Here is a 22148-nt window from a genome sequence, read left to right on the forward strand (position 1 = left end):
GGAACTTTCAGATCTAAGAAGGGGTTACATTTTGGTGATATGGCAGAATAAAAATTAGAAAGTGCGCAGACGAACAAATTAATTTTGCCAGCACGCTACCACCCATCACATGACACAGTCGAAAATCCACGGAAAGCACAAAGAAGAGAGCGAATTCATGGAGAGCAAGGCGGCTAAGGCGTCTGAGTCTCTTGGCGTCAGAAAGTCGTGCTTGGCCGTGAAACATATTATACTGAACTTCAAGCAAAATTAGCAATCCAGGAAGTTGCTGCCAGTCGGGAATATAGGGTTTGGTCAATGACATATGCGTGTGTTGCAAGTCATCTTTACAACATACTTATGCGATCAGTACCCACGTGTCCTAGTCTACTGCGTCATCTCATCCGGCACTTATAGCACCCCTTTTCATTGTTCCATCTGGGGCTCTATAAAGTAAAGCTATTCCAATGTGTTTTTATTCCAATCTCCTGACGTCAAATTTGCGTAACCGCCGACGCAAGCATCGGGCGGTGACCCACAGGGTTGTCAGAACAGACCGATCAAACGCTCTCCTCGTTCATAGGGGGTCACTTTCGTTTGCTTGACAAACGAATAGCATTGCCTACACTGAGCTGCTTGTCTTATCTAATTGGCTCACAGGAGGCGAGGAGCACGCTCAAGTTTAGTGGTATTCGATGGGGCCGAGCCACTGCACTGAAAATCGAGAACCGGATGAAGAGGGTGGTGCCAGCGTCTGCGATGGTCCGCTTTGCCTTACTTAGCTTGCGATGGCTGGTCGAAAATCGCGGCGGCGTGCACCGGAAGCTTAAGAATGACGCTAAAACGGATCCTCAGCGAAGAAGAGTTGGCAAAACGAGGTCGTAAACATGCCGAAAGTGCTCGAAAACGTTACACGGCCACGCAAAAAGTTTTATTACACGCAAATAAACCCATGCTCTCCGGCAGGTGCGAGCAGCCAGTGCCTGAGCGATCACCGGCAGCCATCTTTTATTCCTTTCGGAATGGAGCAGCCTGCGGCTATTCGGAAGAAAATTCAGTTTTGTTTGGCAAATTAATGCATCTTTAACGTGTGCACGTCACTTTGACGTGGTGAGTTCTAGCGGTTTTGTGACGCCGTGGGATAACCAGGTGAAGTGGGTGCAGCCCGAAAACTTTTGACCAATAGCCGTAGGCTAATGCCGAAAGGGCGTCGAATCAGAAATAACTATTTTACTTTCGTTCGGTCAAACCATGTACAATCAGTGTGTACACGTCATATCGGATGAGGAGCTATCGCGGTTTTCGTGGCGTCGCGTGACAAACAGGTGAAGTGGGGGTGGTCCAAAAAAGTTTTTGACCAATTGCGGAGGGCTGATTGCAGAATTGCAACAGAAAATTTTGGAATAGATTTACGTTATAGCACCCCTGCTTTCTACTTCACAGCCTAGTTAAGTTCAGCAAAGTAATTCCGTGCCTCCCTCGGCAATTAAAGGCGAACTGCAAAGAAACTTCACTTCGGCCAAATTTGCTATGAATGAGTAGTATATACCACTGAAGCAATCTTAGCAAATCCGCAGGGTTTGTAAAAGCAGTTTCCTTGTTTGTCGCCTTTACACATGCACCCAACCAGACGACGGGTGCACCTGGTGGTTGTCGCTGTTAGTCACTGCACGCCGCCTGCGAGATTTTTCGGCACACGGCAGGCATAGAGTTTTCTAGAAAATTACTACAGGGAACTCTGGCGCTATAGTGCCTACGGGAGCTGCAAGCATTACGGTTTAACCAGCACGGGAACTGATTACTAAATCGGTTTACCTAAGCGTCGTCTTTGTGGCTTCAAATGGCTTTGTGACATTGCAAACTGATCATTTTCAACAACAATATTGCATTATAAATATCTCATTTCGCAGTGTTTATGCATTTACGTAGTGCCTTATTACTTTCTGTGATTATTAAAATAGGGTTGCCTCAATATTTGCGCTAATAATGGCAGATAAAGCGCATTAGCCAGAGTCACAAACATGTTTAAGACCACAAGCAATAATATCACACAAATCCATGTACTAACCATCAGTATTGTGCTGGCTGAACGAACGCAGCTTCTGCGTTCCCTTGAGCAATTTTAGTACGAAACACTTTGCCCCCGGGCGCCGCCTTATCTCAGGTCATGCTGATGAGCTGCCTGCTCTAGTTCATGCGTCACTTCCGGCGAGCGGTAATGGCGGTGTTTTTCTTTAAAGATTCAGCATCCAAACGCCTATTTTTGCGAGCATTTGTGACGCTACCGCTCGCATTCCGAAAGTCAAATTTTGCTGAGAGTTTCCTCTATAATTTCAGTATCCTAAACTACGCTTTTTACGCGGTCGAAACGATACGTTACAGTTGGCCTTTTGTGGTTTTCACTATGCCTGTCTTTTGCTCACGTAGAATGAGTTGTAAGGCTGCTCACGAATTATCAGACCTCCTGCAAGTTATTACCACGTCGCCATTCGTCAAAGTCAATATTTGTTCTTAAAGCTCGAAGGTGATAAACGTGCTGGGCATTCTAAAGAACGCGGCAACGAACCTCCTCCGTATTTCTTCGTCGCATTTGCGGCCGTACTGTGGAAGCTTTCTTTGCCCCAGCGTGCTTGTAACAAAGACATGAGGGTGCTACTTTACAGCAAAATACTAGGGTATGTGGTGGCTTGGTGTCTTCAACAAAATGTCGTCGTGCTGCATTAAGACTGAACTGCTCACAGCGAAACTATATCGTGAGAAGCCAACAAAGAAAGGCACCAAGAAAAACATACAGGACATTACGATTCCACGTTTTCGCATTACACGTACAATGCATAATACGAAAGGCGTGGGGTCGTTCCCCACTTTCGCCAAGTTGTTTTTTCATCTACTTTCATTGCCAATAATTCATCATTTCTTTAATTTAATTAGTAAGCTAGTACAAGTAATTTCCCCTGTGTTTTCTTTGTTGGCTTCTCATGATATGATTAACAAAAAATCGGGCACCTCGGTTAACTCCCTTTCTACAGCGAAGCTAGTAATACGTGTTCGAGCGCTCATTGATTGGCGCCCGAAAAAGAAAGCCAGACAACGAATTTCTCCCGCGTGAACTTCGTGCACAGCCGAATGGAGCCCGCGAGACACCGGACCCGGTTCTCGGCCAGCGGGCTACCCTCCGGCGCCACCGCACGGCGCACCTCCTGGGACGGGAGGGGCAGCGCCGTACCCTAGACCGGGCCCAGGCCAGGGTCCCGCGCGGCCCGCTGGAGACTGCGACCAGACGTTCACGGCGCTCGAGATGACGGTGCAGAGCCCAAACTTCCCGGGTCCTTACCCGGCGCGCACCATCTGCCGCTACGTGGTGCGCCGCTACGACAGCGCCACGTGCGCCCTCGAGGTGCTCTTCACCCGCTTCGACATGGAGCACAACCCGGACTGCCAGTACGAGCACCTCGAAGTTGACGGCCGCAAGCTGTGCGGCACGCTGCCCGAGAACAGCGTCCGTGAGTATGCATGCCGCGTTCCTCGAATGCGTTGCTGCGCAAGCGACATGCATGGGCAACGTAGAGAAGGCGCACAAGCAGGACCCCGCTGCTGCCTGCGTGCTGGGACGCCCTCTTCAATCAGAGATACCAAATATTGTGCTGGTTCTGCGCGAAATAGTCTCGGCGGCGTGACGCTCAAAACGTACGTCCGACTATTACTGAAAATGTATACCCGCTACTCAGCTGAACTGTGCAAGTGCACTGCTACTGTTTATGGGCTGCCCTTCGTGCTGCAGTCAGAATTCAGTCACTGAGAGGAATTGATGCTTTGTAGTACATGCCAGTTTCATTTGTTTACTTTTTAAGATCGAAGGATTGAATGAATTTTTGTTTGAGCATGCATAGTGGCACAAACATTTGGATAAAATGATCGTGGCCTCCTGGAACCAACAACGTTCATGCTTACACAACGACGACACTTGTGCAGGTGTATACCAACTTTGGCGCCAGGCAGCAACGTGGTATTCGTTTCTTCGTAATTCTGTCAGTTCATTCGCCCTTCTTAAATACATTAATTTTAAATTCATTTTACACGTGCGGTAATATTATTGATTCCCTGTGTTTACGCGTTGCACTTCTTTTGATTGCCCACAGAACCTCATATGCAGAAACATCATTGTCACGTCCTTCCTCGCGTAATCACTCTTACAGTAAGGAGAGCCACGTGATGAGAGAGAACAACAAGAAACGTGGTTTATAAATGTTCTTAGACTCGAGAAGTTCGCCGTTTCGTGCTACAGCTTTCGCCCGCAATGGAAACTACACCCCGAGTGTATAAGGCGTAGGTTTCCTTTGACAGCAACTACTACTAACGGCACCTCAAGTTTAGTGGCGTCTATCGTGTATATCACAATCATGTCCGTCATCGCCATCGTTATGTTTCCTTTATTCTAGAAGTCTCTAGAATACAAGATTAGATTTCTTCTTCGCGCATGATTGGATCTAACGTCCATGACATGTGAGCCGTCATCCCAACATCGTTGGAGTCATCTTGCTATGGACCTCATCCTGATCGTGTCGCTGGTGTCATTGCCCTCCATTCAGCGCTATCGCCGCCACTGTTGCCGTTGTCATTGTCTTTGTCATAGTCGTTGCCGTGCTGTCATTGTGCTATTGTCTTCATCGTTACGTAATCATTGGCTGTCGTGCGTCGTTGGGCCAGCTATGGTAGTTTGGGCAGCCCTTATAGATTTCGTTTGGGTGGCCCTCCAGTTTTTTTTTTCTTTCTTCACTCAGCGAAACAGCAGCAACACCAGCCTTTGCTTGGGGAGATATGATTACGTACAAAAAGATTATGCCACAACGATAAGTTTCCAACAGAGTAAAAAAAGAAAGTTGAATTAACACACTGCTGCCTTTCGACGTGCAACGGTAAACTTCAGCAGCAAAAGGTTTATAGGCAAACCTTACACATCATCGTGCATGGTGTTATAGCTGCCCAGAAGGTATATACAGTTTTCACAAAGCGTCGCAATAATATTAAAGAGGGATAAATTAACCGGGACATGCGCGTAATTAAACAACCATCTGGTACCAGGTAGACATTTGCTTAAAAGATACTGATGGGCTAGTTGGTGAGCCATGATACTGAAGCAGTGCACTTACATCTGACACGTACACGCACGCACACATACACAGCGCCTGTACATGTCCTTTCTACGTGTGCGTGTACGTGTCAGATGTAAGTGCGCAGCTTCAATATTAGGTAGACATATTTCTTTATTTATTTATTCGAACTTACTGCTAGCCTTGTGAGATCAGGAGGGGCAAGGTACATATATAAAAACACAACAATCAATGCTAGAGCGTCAGTATATAATTGAATTATGGGGTTTTACGAGCCGATACCGCGATTTGATTATGAGGCAAGTTGTAGTGGGGGACTGCGGTTTAAATTTGACCCCCAGGGGATCTTTAACGTACCCCCAATACACGGGATACGGGCGTTTTTGCATTTCCCGCCCATGGAAATGCGGCCGCCGCGGCCAGGATTCGATCCCGCCACCTCGTGCTTAGCAGCGTAACGCAATAGCCACTAAGCCACTACAGAGGGTTAGATAGCATTAAAGGATACTGGAACAATAAATATCAAAAAACAAAATGCTGGCTTAAGCCAAACATTGTAAACGCTAGCTTGATTTGTTTCATGGAGTTCAGATAGTGAAAATCTCTTGCTTGTAGGAATCCTGATACAGTGAGATATGGGCTCGGATGTAGAGAAAGCTTACGGTTCAACAATATATCAATACGTCTCAGTTAAAGTACATGTCGCCTGCTTCGCAGGGTACTAAGACCATTAGCAAGCACTTATTTGGCTGCTGATTCCACAGGGCCATATTTCGAGAGAACAGAACAAATGGGTCATCTTTGAGTTCTCCGAAGGACTTTATGTTACTTTTAGGGACCCCAGTTACTCAAACATATTTTAGGTTCGGTCTAATTTATTTATTATGCAGTCCCACATTCACTCAGAGAGCATTACAGTGGGGGGGGGGGGGGGGGGGGAAGTAATACATATGTTAAACAGTTGTAATTATGGTTACATAACAAAAAAAAAACACGGTGACGAATAATGAAGTGCAGGCAGCATAACTATCCCAAAACAAGAAGGAGAAAAAAAGAAGAAATGGACTATATGTACATATATACACACATACATGGGCATACATGAACATATGAACACATATACACTCAGAAATACATATAGTAGGCAAGCAAACGCGAAAAATAAAAAAAAGAATAAAGAAGAGAGAAAAAACATCGAAACACGCAAAATGATGACTTGTCAAGCAGTTCATTGAAAAAGGCTGAATTTGATGTTTTAGAAACGGTATCCTGAGGCAGAGCATTCCATTCATTGATGGTTTTCGGAAAAAAAGAATACTTTAACAAGTTCGTTCTTGACTTCATTGGCCTTACTTTTAATGGGTGTTCACGGCGATGGGATATGTAATGGGGTTAAGCATATATTTTGATTTATTAATGCCAGTATTGTTGTAAAAGATCTTATGAAAAAATTTGAGACGCAAGCAGCGCCGGCGTTCGGCTAACGTCGTAAGCGCTAGGCGTATTTTCATTTGTGTGACGCTACTAGATCTGCGATAGTTCCCAGTGATGAAGCGTGCCGCTCGGTTTTGCACGCGCTCTAAGATGTACTTAAGGTTGTCCTGATAAGGGTCCCATATCGTGCACGCGTATTCAAGAATAGGCCTTACGTATGTCGTGTATAATAACTTTTTGGTTGCCAGAAGACAGGGATGAAAATTTCGAGCCAAGAACATTAGTGTGTTATTCCCTTTCGCGGCAATCTCTGCAATGTGATCCTGCCAAGTAAGGTCACTTGAGAAGTGAACGCCGAGGTACTTGGCCCCTGTTACGTTCGAAATGGTCGAATTATTTAGCCTGTAAGAATGGGAAACGTCAGTTTTTTTTTCTAGAAAAGCACACGTAGTTGCATTTTGATTCATTTAGTGTCATGCACCAAGTGGTACACCAGTTCGAAATTTTATTAAGGTCCTCTTGAAGGATTTTGCTGTCATTTGAATTGTTTATCGAGCGGTACACAACGCAGTCATCTGCGTACAATCGTAGGTTCGACTGGATGTTCTTAGCTATATCGTTAATAAAAATAAGAAATAATAACGGCCCCAGAACAGACCCCTGCGGTACTCCGGACGTGACTGGAACAGCTGATGAGCAACATCCATTTACCACTGTTATCTGTCTGCGATTTACGAAGTAGTTAATTAACCAGTTCATTAGGTCAGCGGGAATTTTTAAATGCTGAAGCTTGTGAATTATACAATCATGCCGTACCCGATCGAATGCTTTTTTGAAATCTAAAAACGAACAGTCAACGCTAGTACCTTGATCAAATGCAGTTGTTATGTCAAAAGAAAATTCCGTTAACTGTGTGTCACAAGAAAATCCGGCGCGAAAGCCATGTTGTTCTGTCTAAAAAAAGTTTTGCGAATTCAAGTGCCTTATTAGGTTGCTGTATACGATGTGTTACATAATTTTCTAAGCGCCGCATAGGAGAGAAATCGGGCGATATTGTTCTAACTTATTTTTCGGTCCTTTCTTATGGACAGGAACCACATGAGCATAAAGGTAACGTAAGCTTTCTTTCTATTTTTCTTTTACCTGAGGGGATGCATTATTTTACTTTTTGTTTTTGCTTATGGCGCAGTATACATAGTTTCTAAAAACAAAAGCGGCTTCGAAACAGACGAGGGTGTCACTACTATGGCATTTCTAATTTATGTTGTTACTAATTCGGATTCTGAGATGCGTGCATTCGTTGACTTCAGTGAAGGGGTGTTCTGCAATGGAAATAAAAAAAACTTGAGAAGGCTTTTTTCCTTAGTAATACGTCGGAGCGTTGAGTTATTGGAAACGAGTTTCATCCCCCATTTCTTACTCAACGCATTAATAATGTTCAGAGCTGAATTTAGCGCTAGCTGATTATTAGCTGAGTTGATGTCGCTAGAATTACACTGAACTTGTCGGTAAACTCGCAAATTTTAACAAAGCCGCTTATTATGTGTTCTTTGTCGTTGCAAAAATAGGAGAAAAAAACAACACGCCCAGCACGCTGCTTTAGGGAGCGCCAGACGTGACCGAAAGATCAGACCACGGCCCATCAGTGACTTCTTACTGGTAACGACTTGTTAAACATGGGGAAACCGTTAAATATGCGACTTCCTATTTGAAAATAATTTGTTGTGAGAAACAACGTCGAAAGCCTTGGGAGAATAAAATAAAATGTCACGTCTATCAGGTCAGCGCTGTCAACGACGGAAGGAAAAGAATAAACAACTGTGCGCAATTGTGGTACTGTTCAGAAACCACCCTGAATCCATGTTGGAATTGTTCTAAAACGTTGCGCTCGTCCAAGTAACCAGTAGCATAATTTGCCACGATGTGCTCAGTGCATCTGTGCTCAGTATAACATGGAAATCGCACGATAGTTCAATACTGAATACGCGTAACGGTTTTTTAATGTTGGTGCGAAACGTGTGCCACTCTCCAATCTTGCGAAAGCGTTAGATTAGAGCGAAGCCCAGTAAATTAGCGCAAGGAATTTGCCAAAAGGTGTCGCGTGGGGCCGAATGAATTCATTAGGGATGGCAAGAGACCACTTGACGACTTTACTTTTAGCCTAATGAGGCTACACCTTGACTAGATATGTCAACGTGACAGGTTCATGACAGAGACGCTTCGAATGAGCGACCAGTGGGTAGAGGGAAGCTGTGGAAGTGGGGCCATACCCTCGGATTCGTTATATTGAGCTTTCCTGCGGAATGTTCGTTGCCGGTATCTTTCGTTCTTTGATGAAGTTCGAATACTTCTTGGAATTTTCCTTAACGAAGTGAAGTTGGCGTTACTAAAATAAAATTTCTTTGTATGTTCAATGAAGTCGAAACGACCCGCATGAACTTTGATGAGACTGAAACACGCTGAGCCTGCCTTTCCTAAACGTTTGTATTTTCGTTTTTATTGAATGGGGCGCTTGTTTAAAAATTTTCTGCGGAACTAGAATGATCGAGGGAGAAGGGACACATCCTTGGAACCTTCTGTCAAAGATGCAGAACGCTGCTGTGACAGGATTCAACAAAAGGGAGAACCAAGATATTCTAATATGCGAATATCATTCGCATACGCAAACTGTTTTACAAATTTAAGTGCAAGCACGCTATTAAGAATGTTTAATGTTCAGTGAGTGGAAAACAAGTTCTAAGTTATGGTCGGGTAGGTTAGATTCGACAATTACAATATAATCGAAAAAGAAGCCTCGAGAAAACGTGGCCAGGAAGCGAGCCAAAGCCGTTTCCTTATCTGGTCGGTTCACGAAAAACTTGTACAAGGCTGTGGTCAGGCACGTATTAAAAAGGGCATCTGCATCAAAAACAAGGTCGGTACCTGGTTCAATACGATCGCAGTCTATAGCAAAGTAGGTTGCAATTGCCAATCGGTATGAGCTTATTTTGATCAAACAGGTCAATATGCTTACTTTCCTTTCACAAATAATCAGGGGCCAAGCCTGGAGGTCTGTACACCACACACACAAAAAATTAATACAAGACCAAAAATGTTCAATTTCAGGAAGAGACTTTCAAGGTCGCTCAGCCGTAAAAAATAGAATGGCTTCAAATAAAGCTTTCATAACAGTCCGCTGCACCTGCAAATTGTCTGAATTAACGTATAGGCTGGCAGAATGAAATCCTCGTTGCCACCGTGAAGCCAAGTTGTAGCTTTAAAACGACGTGTTGACACCTTAAGCCGGTTGGCTTTGCTTATATCGCGAGATATTCATCATATTGAGATATTATCAGAATAACAGTGCCGCGAAAGAATTGGGTTCTTTTTTAAGTTCGCCATTTAACTATCGCACTGATATGTGCGATCAAAATAATATATACGGGGAGCTGTCAAGCTCTAACTTTGTAAGCATGAAATGCTTTTGGCTCCCGTCGTCGGCGACCTTCAAGTGACCTTGGCCCAAAAGCCAGAGCCGTTATCCGTGTTTAGAAAAAGTTTATTTCAGCAAGAGACGATACGAACACTGAGTTAATCACGGCACAATTCCACCAAGCCGTTATGCAGGCATGTAGCGAGAACAAAACGAGATCATCCGGGCAACCAGCCAAACGTAAGAAAGTGCGGTCTGTCGTTCCCAGCCCTTTGTACAGGGGCCGAATCTTATAACGGTTCGGAAAACGAACCGTTCACTTTGCTGTTTACGTCACTAAATGGGCCACTCCCAAGCCGGAGCTGGAAGAAGGGGAGGACACGACCAATAGATGAGAGGGTTCATGGTAAGGTTCGTTACAGCGCAATACAAGACAAGGACACTAGAAGGTATAAAAGGACGACACGGCGCCGTGTCCTTGTCTTGTATTGCGCTGTAACGAACCTTACTATGAATCCCAACCAACTGGCCCAACTTGCCGTTTTGAGACGAGAGAGTGCCGCCTGTGAAGTGTAGGTCATCATGACAAACTAATCAAGGAACTGCAGAATGTTTCTGCTTGCTAATTAAATATAAAATATAAATAAATATACGGCAAGTTCTAAAGTATAAACGTACGGTGCCGGGCGTTTACGCAATTCTTGAGTAATTTATTAATGTCGTTCTTTTTCATTCTTAGCCGACAGGTGGTATCGCAAGCGCACACGAGTTGGCAGAGCGCAGCTCTATGTCGTCTGCTACCAGGAGCTTGCACGATGCACGCACCAGGAATGCACTGCCAGCACTTCCTAACTAGCGAGCGCAACAAAACCTAGAACTGGTTCTTAGGGCCGCCTTTACTAGCGAGCTATATCAGTTTTCCATCTTTTTATCGCCCTTCGTCATCCGCTCGGACATTACTCGCTCGCCACCGCGCTGCCGCTATGACGTGCCATCGCTGCGATCGGCCGCACGGCGCATCGCGTGATAAAAGCTATGGAACTTGAAACCGAAAATTACGATATGCGGGCCCTGCATTGCCTGCGCGAAGTAAAATCGAAGAGCGTGGTGCTCACGGTGCGCGCTGTGCCGTGAAATTGAGGAAGAATGTGTGGCACTCCAGAACTAGAGAAAAAAAGGGCAGCTAAATTAGAAATCTCCACAATATCTTCCCGTCCTGACTGTATAGTCAGGACGGGAAGGATAGTCAGGACGGGAACATCCTGACGAAGGAAGCGCTGGAGCAGCCTAGGTTGAACCCTTCTGATTGCTGAACGGCAATCTGCGAGCTATTAACACTGGCGATAGCACTGGGAATTCGATCTCACCATGTAAATATCTCCTTGGCATTGGCTTTGAAGCGGAGGTCACGGGAAAACTGACCCAGGCCTTCTACCGGCCAACACAGTAATTGCGAGAGCAACTTCGTGGAGAGTGTCGGCAGCCGAGATCTATAGGCCATTCCGATTAATGTTTCGCTTCCGACCCACCTCTGGGAGCTGCAGGTCGGTGGCGAATAACCGCAGCGCGCAATACCTTCATCTGAGCGTAATTACCACTGGTACCCCTGTACCCGATTCTCCTCCAGTTCGTAACGTAGCCTGCAAAGGTCTATTCAAAAAGCCGGCAGAGGCAGTGCAAATAATTATCCGTCATCTTGACGTAATAGTTCTGCGGAAGCCCGCAAGGTCGAGAGAAGTAACTAATAAAGGGAAAATGAGACATCGCTCCAAACGTATAGGTGGATGTCTCATTTTCCCTTTATTAATCCGTCATCTCTTCGAACGCGTATCGCCCTTCCAGCCGTGGTCGACAGCAAAAGAGCAACGCCAAGCAGACGACAAGGGCAACTGATAGCCTCCGAAGCAGCCAACACACGCGCGCGCGACGCCCGCGTGTCTACGGTATCGCCCGACCGGCGCCCGCGGCCAGGGCCGTAAGCCAACAGCCAAGCAGCACCAACGGAACCCAAAGCGGACTACCCCTTCGCCTGTTCCGCTCTTGGCCAACGACGGGTTCGTTTTGAAAATGATTGACAGATGCATGGCGTGATCGTAATTTGCCGTGCCACCCCGCGGTCTCTGACAGCCTCTGACGCAAGCAAAATTTTGACCAATCAGGTGAGTCCAAGTGAACGGTTCGCCTTCCAAACCGTTATAAGATTCGGCCCCAGGACCGCATCACATACGGTAGTTACGGCCCAAACAAGCTTTAAATAATATTGCTTCCCAGTTCTTCCTAACGTTTGTTCACAATATCACTTAAGCAGTAACTACTATTACGCTGAAGTTTTATTTGTCATTTCCAATAACCACGGTCAAAGGCTTGTGAAGGGCAACGTATGTACATTTCATTGCTATTTTTTGGGCGCTGAGACATGGCTTCCTGTGCTCTTTAGAACGTCAGCGGTCCACGAGTTTTGCGTCGCCTCGAGAAATGGCGCTACGCCAAGCGATTTTCTTCTAGCTGGGCAGCGCGCTCTGTAACCCTGGCGTCTTTTGCTGCTTGTCGTGCCGCGTTCAGCCGCTTTTCTTCTAGCTCGACAGCGTCCATATGGACCAGTGCACAGTATGATGGGGTGCGGTGTGTTGTGGTGGCGTGTACCGTTGCGAACATGCACTACACCATTTTAAGGTTGTGCCTAGTACCCTCGCCAACCAATCTGCTTTGCCGGTTGCCATTTCATGCTTACATCTACTCTCGATTACGGGAGAGCCAGCAATATTGTTTTCTTTTTGTGCGCCTTGCAGAGAAGTTTTCCTTCTACCAACCCGAAACGGAGAAAGTGCTCGTGTTCCGCTCTGACCAGGGCAGCCCTCGCCAGGGCTTCTCCATCCGCATCCGCCAGGTCACTGACTGCGCCGGCGCCTCGTCTTGGATGCCCGGACAGGACAAAGGTATGCAAGCAGGGAGTCCTTCGCAAACATTTCTTTAGGCGTTCTACAGAATGTCTAGGGACACTTTCCAGTGAAGCCTGCAGTCATAATGAGAACAGCGCGAACAAGACGACGACGGAGTGAAAGGACTCCGTCGTAGTCTTGTTCGCGCTATCCCATTATGAATGTAAACCAGCTAGCCCAACTTTCCACTTTAATATACTGAAGCCTTGTACGTAGACAGTCTGTGGAAAAAAGGCCCGAAACTTTGTCAACTGATCTCGAAAGACTTTCTGCAGCAACTGGTTGGAAATTCTGGTGACCACAACATACCAAACAGGTTAGCCTTAATTGTTAAATAGTTCAATTGTCTTACCGTTCAGACGTGACTAATGGCATCTTCAGGTGGTCGTTTTTAAGCGCTCTAAACCAATCTCAAATGGCCGAAGTTGTTCGGCTGGTTGAAAGGGGTGCTCCGGCTTCATTAGGATGGTCGTTTCCACTCGCCTCGTTTTAGTTCATAGGCCGAAAAACGCTCCCAGTGTCGCCATTGGAGGCAACCTAGAAATCTAGTCAGTTTCCAGACACGTGGTCCCATTCCTTTCTCTGGTTGCTTTCGTGAAGAGGGGCCTTCGCGCAAGGTGGTCTCGGTTTGTATGTGCGCCGCCATCGCCACCATGTTTCATGTCCAAATGCAACCAGCGGTGGCGGCGTAAGCGCTGGCCCTGTTACCGGAAGTGTTCCTCAACCATCGCTTCCTTCCCTCGCACTGCTCCGAAAAGCTGTCGGCGCAGGATATCTCACTTGGATCCAGAGCGGCTCTACAATCGGTCCGCACGGATTCGGATGACCACAGTGACAATCCGAAAATGGCATAATTACAGTGTTTTTTTTAGCCTTTCAACCGCGTTTAGACAACGTCTCCTGGACAGCACAACGCCGGAGAACTTCGCTTTGCGATGTCATTCTATCTTGCCCGACTGACATAGAATCTATTGGGGACGCTTCCAAGTAAGCCGCGGTGACGACGGGCTTGGGAATCGAAAATTCGGCCCAAGTAGCATGACGTCATAAAACAGAGTGCACAGGCCTGCTGCCTGGGAGGCACTCGCCCCGAACAGGATTACCGATCTCGACCCCTGTTATCGTCATTCGGCGCGGCGGAGTTGATGAAGGAACAGCTGGCGACAAAGTCATGACGAGCGATCACTGGCGGCCAGCATTCAAAAGGAACGGACTGTAAGCTACATCGTCTGGGCTGTTCGTTCTCTGGCAAATGATGGCTGCCACCTACAAGCACGGCAAATTCTGGCATATAATGCACAAATGAATGCAAGCACCGTGTCACCGTGTCAATACGTTGCACATTGATGTCAACAGCACGTTTACTCGCTCACATTCAATGTGCACTGACTTTCTTTTTGGGAAGCCAAAGAGTGGTATAGAGGTTTCTTCGTTATACTATCGAAAGGTATGTTCGTTACGCTATTACAGTATCAGTTTAGGCAAAGGAATCGACAAAAGCATTCAGTCTCGATGGGTTCTGCTACGCTGATATGAGGCTTCCACGATACTGTTTCTCTAGTCTCGAAGCCAGGACGCCACGAACCTGGTCTTTTGCCACCAATCATGACTTCTCACAAGCTTAAGCACTGAAAGTAAATATCTGTCAACACTTATTACATTGCTTCACAATAGCTTCCAAATCACGCGATTGCTCTCTCGTGCGCACGTGAAGTCCCTTTATTAGCTCTTCCTTCTGTTTTCATACGTCGTGCTGTAGATCTACAATCACTAAAGCTGGAGAGGTCGCAGACCAGCTGGGGCTAATAGACGGAAGTGTTTCACCAAGCAGTCGCACCTTCCAGAGACTATATTGCGCAACGGCGGCCGAATTTCGATGGGGGCGAAATGCGGAAACACCCGTGTACTTAGATTTAGGTGCACGTTAAAGAACCCCAGGTGGTCGAAATTTCCGGAGTCCTCCACTACGGTGTGCCTCATAATCAGAAAGTGGTTTTGGCACGTAAAACCCCATAATTTAATTTACTATGTTGCGCAACTTTCGCATAGCGATAACGCAGCGCCAAAAACAAATAAAACGTTTTGATGCATTTTTACATTCTTTTTTTACTCCTTCTCAAGCCTACTTACCCGCAATGCGTGCACCAATAGAGTGTGCAATGTCCACCATGGCCAAGAAATCACGAGAGCACGATTACTATTTTTTTTTCTTTTGCAAAGGCTTGTCGTTACATGTCTTGCCCCGCCGTTGCTATAAGTGTACTTGGCTTAACTAAGACCGGGAAATTTATTCTATATCAAGTGCGGGCGGCCAACGTGCCTGTGACATGCATTTAAGAGGAAGCTTTAGCTCGGGTGCTCCTATCTAAATACGTGTAGAAGGAGAATTCGCTTTTCTCGGCAACAACTGCACCGAATTTGACGAGGTTCATTGCATTTAAAAGAAAAACTTAAAATCTAGTGACTGCTGGTTTGAAATGTTTTATTTATTGGTCCACTATTTATCTAAAATTTGGAAAAATCGCAAGCTTTCAGAAAACGAAACTATCAAATCTGCAACTCTGTAACTCAGCATGTAAAATAGTATCACAATTATGTGAATCATCTAATGGATGCCGTTTACAGAACGTGATATCCGTTTTGCATACAAAGCAATTAATTTGCAAACTTCGTGCTTCTATCTTTCTCGAACTTTCGAAGTTTTGAAGATATTTTTAAACAAAATCCAGGCGTAAATTGAAATTCCGCTTGCAACAGTCTCTAGAATTTAACTTTGTCTCTCAAATGCGACAAATTTCATTAACATCGGTCCAGTAGTTATCTCACAAAAGCGTTTCTGCGTTTTGCACGTATTTAGATGGGCCACGTCGGAGTTGGGCCCGAGATAAAGCTTCCTCTTAATGGGTGTATTATATATATTCCCAACAAGCCTACAGCGGATGTTCAGTAGAAACATTACAAGTACAAGCAGTGCATGCACTTGTAGCATTTCTTGAAGAAATTGGAATCTCGAAAAATTATTAGGTATTTATAAATTACTTGGATTATGTTGCTCTCTGTATCTTTTTTTACGCAAGACCTATTCAAGCACGTCCAACTATTGGTCGTTGATTGTATTGGCTATCTAGGGTCCACTGGTCCCTGAGTTGTGTTCCTGCAACACCCGCCGTGGTTGCTCAGTGGCTATGGTGTTAGGCTGCTGAGCACGAGGTCGCGGGATCGAATCCCGGCCACGGCGGCCGCATTTCGATGGGGGCGAAAGGCGAAAACACGCGTGTATTTAGATTTAGGTGCACGTTAAAGAACCCCAGGTGGTCGAAATTTCCGGAGTCCTCCACTACGGCGTGCCTCATAATCAGAAAGTGGTTTTGGCACGTAAAACCCCATAATTTTTTTTTCCTGCAAGTTCGATGTGTATGCGGTGTCCTGTGGGTTGCTTTCCGTGCGGGGGCTCCTCCTTGTCAACTCAAGCTGTTTCTACGTTGTTGTTTTTTTGTTTTCTCATAGTACCGCCTGTGCTCTGCGGCGACAGCAGTCTCGAGACTCGTTTTGCGAAAGTGCGAGTCTGTGGAATACTGGCAGTAACTTTGCCCTACTTGCTTTTTGTATTTCGCTATGTAATACGTCCTTCGCTGACTGTTCCTTTTTCTCACATGTCGGAGCAGCAGAGTAGCCAGTGCTTCTGAGAGGCGCCAACATCTTACATACGTTTGATTTTTTTTTAAAGAAGGCGGGAGAAATGTAAACGCTCATACGGCGGGCATGCGTCGTCGTTTCCGCAGTGCCCCCCGTGCCGCCAAACCCTCTGTGCGACTACTGCCAGCGAGAGCCCCGTGGCCAGCTGTCTAGTCCAAACTACCCGCAACCGTACGGACCCAACGCGCGCTGCACGTACCGGCTGGAGCCCGTGCCGGGCCACTGCCACGTGGAGATGTACTTTCACCACTTCGACGTCGAGAGCTCGCCAGGCTGCATGAAGGACTACCTCGAGGTGGACAAGACGCAACGCCACTGTGGCAACGACCTCAACAAGGCCATCCGTGAGTGCGCCCAGTTCACACGAACTTTAGCGGTTGCTCCGCCGATTCTACCGATCACGCCAGTAAGATTAGTGGGAGTTCCAGAAAATTTTGATTGAGAACCAAGTACAGCCGGATTCTAGATAAACATGTGCGCTTAATTTGACTCGTTCGTACAGCATGCGTGCCAGTGCTGGTCATTTCGCTTTAAGGTAGACATTAGCCGTATACATAAATGTCCGACCACTTGAAAGAACAGCACGGCAAATTTACAACAGACGTTTCACCATCGACGGGCTGTCTGTTTTGAGATAGTAGCGCAGCATTAGCTGAAAAAGAAAAATATATAGGGAAACCTTAGTAGCAGACCGCTGCATTTTCTTTATCGGCTACCTCGCTCAGATTTCGGATGAACCCAGCCGTGATTCACGGCAAAATGCCTACATTACCTTAAAGCGATCCAAAAACATTTCTTGAACATAGTAAGTAAACGTTGCCGATCTGTACGAGAGGCTTTTGTGAACATTTGAGCAAAATATAATTGCACTGCATGCGGCAGGGAATTTATAATCTCGCATCGAAAACAGCGAAAAATCGCTTGCTGTCGCTTCCGCAGTGTCGTCATGCAGCGTCATCCCAAGCAGCTGGATCGACCAACAGCTATTGGCTGATTTCGTGATTGCGAGAACATTCTCGGTAATACAGGTTTGCTAATTTTGAGTTGAATAAATGAAACATATGTATATCCGCGATCTCAAAAAGACAAAAATCGTTTCAACTTTACACTGCGGGCCTACAATACGGCATTTGTGCTTAGCTGCGTCTTCTGTGCGTTGACTCTGATATGACAGCTGCCTGCTGCGTAGTGTAGTCTACTGCAGCCGCCACGGAGTGCCGCGACGAGCCCTTTCACCGTAGTGTCCCTCTGTATTATCCCAAAGGAAGCAGAGTTGCGCATACTTTCGCCATTTTGTTCCAAAGCCATGCGGTAAAATCACTCATTGCGCGCCGGAGGCGAACTTGGAACAATATCTGTCCGCTTCTGCCGCCGTAATATATTAATTCGAACCATTTTTTTCCCGACTTTAAGCACGTTGAGTCAGTCTGTCTGTCTGTCTGTCTGTCTGTCCTCTTACGCGGTAGTGAAGCCGTAGTACTCGCTTCTTTAATTAAATCACCATTAACTTGATTTACTCATGATATCCGTGGCATAACGACAAAAAGGATAGGCATGACATGTTATGACGTCTGTGCAGGACAACTTATACAGGGTATCCCACATAACTTGAGCCAAGAATTTAAAAATGAAAGGCGCGTCGGAAGTGAATTGAACCGAACGCTTACTATTCGCAATAGCCCATAGTAACTCAGACAATTTTTTCTTTTGCTCATAACTCACTAATTAATGAAGTTTATTTACGCAACTTCTTTAATTATTGGCTTAGGACCCCAAGTATGATAAGCAGACTTGTAGAGCACCTTCAAAAACCACCGATCGAGTTGTTTCCTTTACGATAGGTCTCATGTAGTCCTTTTTCCGGGTTACAAAGAAAGCCCGCGAAATATGAACAAAGCGACGTCACGGAGCGTTTGCGCAGTGGTATTGTGCTGCTCTCAAGCGAGCTCTCAATAATGCTGAAATGCAGTGGAGGTTTCGGAGCAAAATTTTCTTCTCTTTTATGAACATGTCTATTCCAATGGCACATCGGGAGCACGGACCGCGTGTTTCAATGGCAGATCAAGCGCAGATCATCACGCCGAGATCGATCCGTGCAGCAGTCACGACCACTACATCGAAATCAGCGGATTCGACTGGAAGTCGGCATGAATGAATTCCTTTAACTACCCTTGAATCGTCTGTCTAGCAGACTATACAATGTACACACACCAGGCGATACCAGACAGCAGGCGGACGCTTGTTTTTTTTTTTTTTTTCTGCCGCAGTGATGGATGGAAGGGCAAGCTGCTACAAAAAAAAAAATAAACACGTGTATGTGCTAGTGTTGCCATACTTTTTTATTGCGATAGCAGTTATAGAGAAGCTCTGAGCGAATTTCCGCCCTCGTCGTCAGCGTGAGGTTCCTTATAAAGTTGAAGCGCTATAAGATGCGACGAAAAGGTGCGAGGAGATGCGAAGCCTGTGTTGGTTAGCCGAGAACGATGCTGGCTTGATGCGCGACATCCTCCTGTTCGTCGGGTGTTGTAGGCGCAAAGAAGGGGGTAGGAGAGGTGAGCGCGCCTCTCCTCTTCTAGCCCAGCCGTTTCTGAGCATGGCGTGGCTCGGCGCACCCTATCTTGAAGGCAATTTGCGGCGGCTGCAAGGCTACGGTGGACCGGTATGGCTTGTAGCTTTGTGTGTGCTGTGTTCTCGCGCGCCAAGTTTCAAGAACGCGTTGAAGCGACAGGCAGCACGAAGCGTTCGCTCACCGCTCCTGCCGCCCTGCATCACGCCAGCGTTGTGACAGCGAGTGTTCGCCGTCATAAAGTGAGGTTTGCTGTGCACACGTGACACCGAACTCTTTAATTAGTAAGCGAATGTTTATTGCAATTTATAGAGCAGATAAAACTACGAGCCTCACTTCAAGTAGTTGTCAAATACTTTGCTATCATTTCAATGCTCCACTTTGCTGCCAAAACTGCGATGTTTTGTTCTTCAGAAAATCGTTACTGGTAAAGCAGTCTGTCAGGTTCAAGGAGTGAGAAAATTGTTCCGACAACGGCAAAGGCATTTGCCGCTTGCAAATGCGCGTTGCGCGGTCTGTTTCGTTCGCCGAACCGAAAGGTTCAAATTTGTGAGCCTTACAGCGGAGGCCACTGCTTCGAGGGAAAGGTAAGAGAGACCTTGGTTCTAGGTAAGCTCAAACACAGCGCAGGTTGAAAATCAGCGCTGTGTGTGTATTTCCTCGTTTCTCCGTGTTTCTCGCGCTGTGCATACTTTAAACACAGGCAAGAGTGAGAGCGCTAACCGCACGTGAATTCTCACTGGATATTACCCACGAAAAGCGCTATTTATTGAATGTTTGCTATAGTGAGGACTGCAGGCAGCCGGAACCCTATTTAGAACTCATTTCATAGTTCGAGAGCGCGGTGTACGGCCAGAATTATTCGCAACGCGCTCTAGGACACCTCCTAATTTTCTTACCAACACCTTCACCACTGCGACAACACAGTTCTCGTTTCTTGACGATCAATGCTCATTCACCAGGGTTCTGTGCTTCCGGGTTGTTTTAGAGCGCAGCTCTTTGGCGTCCGTTCCTGGGTTTCGCGTCGTCGTCGGCGTTGTCGTCGGCCTCGTAACCAGCTCCGCCCCCCTTTCATCCCCCCAGCGCTAGCAGCGACCGACTGATACCGCTGGATGCCGCTGACGCCGCTAGAGAGTCAAGATAACGTGACTGCATAGAACACCGTCGCCGCCATGCAGAAAGAGGAGGAAAGGGTCCCCCCCCCCCTTGTTCTTGTGTGGCGGATAGGGTGCTCTTCAGTTGCCGACGCGCCGGTTATTTCACGTAGGCCCCGGCACGTCGACGAATACGTGACCACCTTCCCACGGCTAGACCTGGTTCTTAGCGCTGCGGAAGCGAGGGTATCATATTGTTTGTGTCGGCATCGGCGGCGTTGTCCCTGAAACCAACTCCGCAGCTGGGGTTGACTCACTATCGGCGTCAGCGGCATCAGTCAGTCGCTGCTATCTCTTCCCTCCTCCCTTTATCGTGTTGTCCGCTTGCTGCGCGCGCTTCTGCCCCCATCGTTTGCCGCTGGGTGTACACGCCGCCCCCCTCCCCCCTCTTCCTGCGAGTCTCCGGTTGTCAAAGCGCCGGCTCGAACTTAATTCCTTTCTTCGCTCCTCCTCCAATGCAACCCCTGTGCGGTGGCAATCAGAGAGCCAGATCGGTGGCGGCGGATCTGTATATGTGCACCGCCCGAGCCGAAATTGCCGCTGCCGTTCGCCCTGTGCGGTGGCAATCAGAGAGCCAGATCGGTGGCGGCGGATCTGTATATGTGCACCGCCCGAGCCGAAATTGCCGCTGCCGTTCGCCACTGCGAAATTATCTGCCAGTTCTTTCTGAGCCATGAGCGAGACGACCGATGGAAGTCCTCCGTTCAATCTATCGAAAAGGTGAAACAGCTTATTTGCTGCGCTCAAATTTCGCATTAGGAAGTAACGTAATCGTCGGTAATTTTTTTCTCTATTCCTTCGTTTTGCTTTGACCGAACATGCCTCAAATTATCCTGTAAAGCCGGTTTCACGAACTTATTATTCTCTTGCGGAAAATTCATCTTCACATTCTCATTGGCGCCGGTTATTTATCGCCTTCGATTGGAAACACAGACGCAGGCGCAGAAATGAAGGGAAAATGTCACAGAAAAAAAAAATCTACCGGTAATGCGATATGAATCACTATAAAAGCGCTGCAAGTGCTCCAGAAAGGGACTGAGAGAATCCGCTAGGGAGTTGGAGTCCATAAGGTCAGCGTTTTTGCAAGCAATAATTTCTGCAATTTGATTATAAAACGGCTGCTATTGATAATCGTCACTCGTAACTACAAAAGAGGCTGGTTGTGAGTTACTTGTGTTATTCATATTAACTTACATAAAGCACAACAATGAATAATGAAAACATCGAACAGGAACCACTACAAGTTTTCTTTTGTTTACGAGTTTTACTAGACGCATGGGTTAGAGTGTGCTGTTTCAACGAAGCATTTGCTATGCTAGCAAAACTTTTACTAGGTGTAAAAATAGCTAGCTCGTGTTCTTTAAAGCATGAATCTGTTTCAGCTACTGTATTTGTATTGTTTCTGCTGCATTCTTTAGAGGGTCATGTGCCATGTCATGCGCCATGTGTCATTGTGCCATGTGCTGGGTGGATGTGACATGCCACTCCGAAATTCACATATCTTAAAGAAAAAGTAGCAAAGTGCAGTCTGGCACAACACATTTAGAAATACAGACTTTACGATCAAACGCCAAGGGACAAGGGATTCAGTGCCAATTGCTGAAGCCTAAGTAATACATGTGTGACTATTTATTGCTAAAGAGGAATGTACAAACTTGTTTCCAAAAACGAATAACAGTGGGCGGGTTTATTTGACGCGACATTTGTCTCAACACTGCTGCGCTGCAAGTCGTCATCAGCCACTATTGCTAGATGCACAGGCGCGCTAATATTGTACAGTGTGATGCACTAAACGTCCTCTGTCATACAAGACGCGCAACGTTATACGCAGTGCACAACATGCCCTTTTTTTTGGGC

The 22148-nt window shown here is 46.5% G+C and overlaps 1 protein-coding gene across 1 annotated transcript in view; it reads left to right on the plus strand.

Annotated features, from left to right (window-relative positions):
* LOC126516746 (uncharacterized) overlaps positions 1-22148 on the plus strand; it is a 128119-nt gene that overhangs the window by 101898 nt on the left and 4073 nt on the right. The window contains exons 26-28 of the mRNA XM_055063824.2: positions 3102-3482; positions 12726-12872; positions 16658-16915. Of these exons, the coding sequence (XP_054919799.1) occupies positions 3102-3482; positions 12726-12872; positions 16658-16915 (786 nt within the window). The remainder of the gene's footprint in view (positions 1-3101; positions 3483-12725; positions 12873-16657; positions 16916-22148) is intronic.

This window comes from Dermacentor andersoni, chromosome 1, assembly GCF_023375885.2.
Source record: "Dermacentor andersoni chromosome 1, qqDerAnde1_hic_scaffold, whole genome shotgun sequence".
Taxonomy (NCBI): Eukaryota; Metazoa; Arthropoda; class Arachnida; order Ixodida; family Ixodidae; genus Dermacentor; species Dermacentor andersoni.